At 37.4% G+C, this 6,439-nt stretch overlaps 1 protein-coding gene across 1 annotated transcript in view; it reads left to right on the plus strand.

Moving 5' to 3' along the window:
• get3 (guided entry of tail-anchored proteins factor 3, ATPase) overlaps positions 1 to 2,024 on the plus strand; it is a 6,539-nt gene extending 4,515 nt beyond the window's left edge. The window contains exon 7 of the mRNA XM_016574417.1: positions 1,389 to 2,024. Within this exon, the coding sequence (XP_016429903.1) occupies positions 1,389 to 1,517 (129 nt within the window). The 3' untranslated portion in view covers positions 1,518 to 2,024. The remainder of the gene's footprint in view (positions 1 to 1,388) is intronic.
• Positions 2,025 to 6,439: the final 4,415 nt, after the last annotated feature.

The raw sequence follows: 6,439 nt of genomic DNA on the forward strand, positions 1-6,439 counted from the left end.
GCAGGGTACAAGATAGTAATAGTAGTAGTAGCCTAATTCAGAGTTATAATTCATGGCTCAAAACTTAAGCACCTTCTCAAAACAGTTCTGAAGCATGCTTTTTGTTTATGTTTGCAGACAGACACCAGTGTTTCCCACAGACTTGCAAATGCAAATGAATTCTCTGCCAGCAGGAGGCGCTGTTGGAGCAGAGATATAGCGGTTTCCCCGGTAACGGCTGTAATCAAATAAGTGCTGCGCTCACAAACGCCATCATCAGGCATTACAAGAAAAACAAAATGAAAATGACATCCAAGCTTTTCGGAAGGCGGTCGGTTCTTTTCAAAGATACATTCATATAAAAACACCCGCGCTGCATTTTAATTTTGAAACGTGCAGTGCTCATGTTTCAACGAAGTAGGCCTATAAGCCTCTTGGAAAATCTAGCTATTTGTGCCGGTCAGTTTTGATATAGTGACGGGCCGCCACAAATAACTCAATGTATGGGAAACACTTGGACACTGCTATAAGTCAAATGGCTGGCATAATCTAAGTAATAAAAAAACCTCATATTAGCGGTGAAGTGTCGCCTGATTAGGCTATGTCAAGCGCTCACTGTCATGACAACAATGTCACGCAGAAAAACTTTAAATATCTCGCCTTCGCTTTCATTTCGGACCATCTCCAAAAAGACATTTAAAAAAAACTAAACAATGATTTACAAGTTTAACAGTTTATCAAAGTAGGAAATTACTGCTCTTGAAATACGAAATGGAGGCGGGTCCGGATTGAATTCCCTCGGGGTCCGGATCTGGACCGGAGTCCGGACTTTGAGAAGCATTGATCTATAGGATCAAATGTCATTCAGATCTAAACGAAGGCATAATTCAGTTTACTGCACCTTCAGGAATTTAAAAATCAAATCTCATTTCTTCAATATTTCCCTTTCTTTTCTGTTCTATTTATTCTTTTACTTCCCTTTTCCTGCTTTACTTTTTCTTTTTCCTTTTCCTTTTGTTCTTTACACTTTTTTTTTTCTCCTCCTCTTCTTTTTCCTTTGTACTTTTTCATTACTTTCCCTTTCCTTCCCAACTTCTTTTCACATTCCTTTGTTTTTTCTCAATATTTGTTTTCTTCCCTTTTTTCTGTCTCTTAATTTTTCTTCCTTCTGTTTACTTTTTCTCTTCCCATTTGTTTTTGCTTTTTCCTTTCCCACTTAATTTTCCTTTGTTTCTCCATAATACTTAATCCTTCTGATTTTTTTCTCTTTCTTTGCATTTCCTTTTTTCCTTTCCCCTTCTTTTTTGTTGTCTTTATCCTTGTCATTTTCCCCTTCTTTTCATTTTTTTCTTGTCTTTTCCCTTCCCTCCTCTCTCTTTTCATGTTCTTCCCCTCTCTTTCTCTCTCAGATGGAGGATTTATATGAAGATTTCCACATAGTAAAGTTGCCTCTGCTGCCTCACGAGGTTCGAGGAGTGGACAAGGTCAATACTTTCTCCAAGCAGCTGCTGGAGCCCTACAGCCCGCCCAAGAAGTGACTTAAATGATTTCCACGGAACAAACACACACCATCGCATCCCTCTGGTCTTCACATCTCCACACACACCTTCATTTTCCCCCCTCACTTTCTCTTTACTCTCTCTGGTTTTCTGGTCATGCCATAATTGATGCCGCCATGATGCTCTAGTGATCCGTTCTGAATGTCGGCCGAGAGTTAAAAGGCCTGTTTAGACGTCTTGATGGTTTATGTTGCTTTGTGATGATATATTTAAGCATAAGAAACACTCATTCCTGATGTGTATTCAAGAAAGGAGATTCAAACTGATTTCAGTGCAGGAATGTACATCTGGACTCTGATTCAGTGGTTGAACAGGAGTAGTATCAGTGTAAATGTCTGTCTCTAGTTCAGTTCAGGTTCTGATCAATATTAATAGACTTTATTTTGGTTCCTGGACTGGGCAGTATTGTTGTTAATTGAGAGGGTCCAAACTTGGGAAGATGATGCATTTAGATGATGCAGTTTAAGGGATAGTTCACCCCCCCACTCTCTCTCATGTTATTCCAAACCCTTGTTTTTTAATGTAATGCACAATTCTCTTTTTGTGTTTCATGCAAAAATTATGAACCGCATACAAGCTTGTATCAACAAGGGTGAGTAAATGGCTAAATTTTCATTTTTGGGTGAACTATCCCTTTAAACTTGCATTTAATCGACTTCTGTTTGCAGTGAACCAAACTGTAATTACTGTGTATAAACATTGTGATTCAATTTATCAAATTTAATTTTTGCAGTTAAAGTGATGTATTTATATAGACTTGTTATGACTAAGATAATTTCCATTCGGATCTTTTTATTTGAGAGATGTCTTGTTCTTCCTCTCACTTCTGTTGTTCTTATCATTTGGCAGTAATGTCTGCATGCATCAAAACACAGGAACACACACACCCCCTACAAGGAGATCAGAAGCTCGTTTAAACCCGTCACACAAACACTGCAACCTGTCAGCTGAGACAACTATTACACAGTACTATACCGCGCTGGTTAAGTGTGTTTTCCTGCTTTTATCATCCTGTGATTTCACAGCATGAAGCAGTGGGCTCCTTAGTTCATGAAAACCAGGGACAAGAACTCACAAACCTGACAGTGTATCGGACCGAAAGATTTGAATCTTTTATCAGTTATTAGTCAGTTTTGCTAAAGATTCTTCGTTCTCTTTTATCTTGTTACTGCCTTTCCAAATTTGGCTTCTTTTTGTAGAAGCGCACTAAGTTTCAAAGCAAATAAAACCCTATCTTCCATCTACTGCAGCAGGTGTTTCTGTTCAGTTATTTATGTGATTAGAAATATTTTGTGTCTACCAAGGCTAAAATATTTACCATCACATCTAAACAACATCTTGAGTTTAGTAGAACTTGTTAATGGTAATGAGTGGAATTTCAAAAGTCTGGAGTCGGTAAGATTTTACATGTTTTTGAAAGAAGACCTTTATGTTCAACAAGGCTGCATTTGTTTGAACTGGCATCTCTTGTGACCCCAGATTGAATGCAGTAAAAACGGTAATATTGTAAAATGTTGTTAAAATTTAAAACGACTGTTTTCTATTATAATATATTTTTAAAATGTAATCCTCCAGAAATCATTCTAATATGCTGATTTGCATAAAAATATTTTGAAAACAGTTGTTTAATATTTTTGTGGAAGCAAATTTGATTTGAAATAGAAATCTTTTTTAAAATATCCTTGTACAAACGGGCCAAATACACTGAATAGGGAGATAAGAAAAGCTGAAAAAACAGTTTTCCATCAATACAGGGACTAAATGATTCTCGACCTGTCGCGCTGACATCTGTGGTCGTGACGTCGTTTTAGAGACTGGTGTTAGCCTACTTTTAAAGGGCATTACTGGACCCCCTGAAGTGTGCTTACCGAGCAAAAAGGTCTGTGGTTGATGCAGTCAACAATGGACTGCACTACATCCTCCAACATCCCGACAAACCAGGGACTTATGCAAGGATCCTGTTTGTGGACTTAAGCTCCGCTTGCAACACCATCATCCCGGATACCCTCCTGCTTAAACTGACACAGCTCTCTGTACTCACCTCCATCTGTCAGTGGATCACCAGCTTCCTGACAGACAGGCAGCAGCTAGTGAGGCTGGGAAAACTCATGTCAAACACCCACACCACCAGCACTGGAGATCCTCAGGGGTTTGTGCTCTCCCCACTGCTCTTCTCCCTCTACACAAATGACTGCACCACTAAAGACCCTACTGTCAAGCTCCTGAAGTTTGCAGATGACACCACAGTCATCGGTCTCATCCAGGATAGAGACGAGGCTGCTTACAGACAAGAGTTTAAGGCGCAGATGACACAGTTTTACTGTTATTGAGTCATTCTGTGCTCTCCTATAACTGTCTGGTTTGGGTCAGCCAGCAAATCAGCTATAAGAAGACTGTTAGGACAACTGAACGGATAATTGGTGTGCACCTGCCCAACCTTCAGGACCTGTACAACTCCAGAGTGAAGAAACGGGCAGGTAACATCATCACAGACCCCTCTCACCCCAGCCACAACCTGTTTGCTGGCAGACGTTACAGATCTCTGTGCACTAGAATATCTAGGCATAAAAACAGTTTTTCCCCCATGCCATCTCCACACAGAGATTCCCACCTGTCTTCTGTAATTCATTTCTTAATAACTAGTTATTGCCTCTCTCTCATGTATTATGTATACATATATACAGTAGTCAACATTTGAAGTGGATCAAAACCGTTCATCAAAGTTGTCCTAAAACCAAAACAATACCCGTTCTTGTCTTAGGACAACTTTGATAAACTTTTTTGATCCACTTCAAATGTTGACTACTGTGTATGTGTGTATATATATATATAATACATATTTTTATTTATACGGCACAAATCTGTACATAAATCTTCTGTTCCAGATGCATTACTATTATTATTTATTCCTTTACAAATTCCTTGATTCTGATTTAAGATTTTAAATATCTTTATCTCACTTTTGATCAATTCAATGTGTTCTTGCTCAATAGAGTATATGAATTTCTTTCAAGATAAATTAATAATTAAAAACCTTCCTGACCCCAAACGTTTGTTAGATTTTTAAAGGAACAGAAAAAAAAGTTCTTTTAAGAACTGTTCCCTGAAAGCTTCTTTGGAGGACCCGAAATGGTTCAATTGCATTGCTACAAAATCGCCCTTTTGGAACCTTTATTTTAATAGTTTAATCTGGAGGATGTTTTCCACGAAGATGTTTTTCAGTAAGTCAGTATTTCATTCTGGAGTGAAGCGTTTGCCCCTTTAGCACTAAACCCTCAAGAGTTCAGTCTAGAGGCACGCGTTGGCACGTTTTCTGTATTTTGCAGAGATTCAGAGGCTACCTTTCATCCGTGACCCTAACCGGGACAAACAAGACCCCCACAACGCCGGAACAATGCCTTTATGACACAGGTATTCAGAAGATTACAAGAGAGAACAGGCGGACTATCTGCTCCTATTTGTGATGTTGTTGTTAACGTGTTACATAAATTCAGAAGGATCATTGACCTGCATTATGGTAAGAGGAATCTATATTCAGCATTACTGCATTAGCGTTTAGCTTCTTGACAGTGTGCGGTTTGGTTGAGCCTGTGTGAAATGCCTGACTGTCGCTCTCCATCCATCAGGTCGGTGAGGCGCAGTGGGAGTCTTCACTAACGAGCTCGGCTCTGCTCGCTGCACGGATTTGTCCTGCGGCTCCCGGGCCGGTCCACGCACCGCTGGGCCAACGCAATGGACATTTACTACATCAAAGAGCGCTATGTAATTGCTGTCTTTATGCAGTAGCAACACCGAAGAATATAGGGGGAGACGGCCGGGGTTAGTTGTCACACTTTCAGTGTAGTGAATATCGAGTAGATATATTTTTGAAGTTAATTTTGCTTATAGATAAATAGTTTGTCTTTGCTACAACATGTTATTGATCATTTCCTCCAATTTTACATTGAAAAACGTTCATTTGGCATACGTGAAACGTCACAAGAAAAGTGCTGCATATTGTCAGTTTTTGAGAAAAATAGGCTACTTACGTTTGAAACATTAAAAATAAAGTTGCAAAAGTTAGCTTCCACAAATACGTATTTAAAATATTTTAGAGGCTGAAATTTTTAAATTAAATAGTGAAACAATTATAACAATTAATGAAACCAAGATAAAAAAATTAACAAAATATCAAAATGTTGGTTTGGCCTGTATAAAATAATAACACGAGACAACTTTTGGAAAAAAGAACAAACATATTTTACCTGTTACCCCAGAGGTAACAAAGAAATAAATTAATAATAATTAAAAAAGTAAATAATTAACATTTAATTTTTAAGGACATAATTCACACACACACACACACACACACAAAAAAAAACACTTTGTTTGAAACATGAAATAATAAAAAAGTTAAAAAAAAAATCTTCCACATATCTATATTTAAAATATTTTATAGACTGTTTAGAGGCTTTTTAATCAAATAGTAAAATTACTATAACAATTAATAAAGCTGCAAATATCAAACATTGCAAAAAATATCAAACATTGGTTTGGTCTGTTGTAATAAATTGTATAAAATTACAACATAAAAAATAGGAGAACTTTTGACATGGAAAATTACCTTTAATTTATATATAACCTTGTTACCATATCAATAATAATCAATAATATATCAATAATAATAATAAAACACTTTTTCATTTGGAGGGCATAATTTAAGAAAAATTGTCCTACTTTAAAACCGTTTTCAACACTATCTTTAAAAAAAAATGCTAGAGTAAATACATTTGTGCAATTGAGCTTCATTGTTACTAAGTCAAAGCCCCTGTGACAACTCGTCCCGCCCTCCTCTGCACATTCACACATACAGTTGCGTTTTTGTAAGCTGAGTTTTTGCAGATATGAGGTAGTGTGTTTGT

Source organism: Sinocyclocheilus rhinocerous, unplaced genomic scaffold, assembly GCF_001515625.1.
Source record: "Sinocyclocheilus rhinocerous isolate Xijiao unplaced genomic scaffold, SAMN03320098_v1.1 scaffold953, whole genome shotgun sequence".
Lineage (NCBI taxonomy): Eukaryota > Metazoa > Chordata > Actinopteri > Cypriniformes > Cyprinidae > Sinocyclocheilus > Sinocyclocheilus rhinocerous.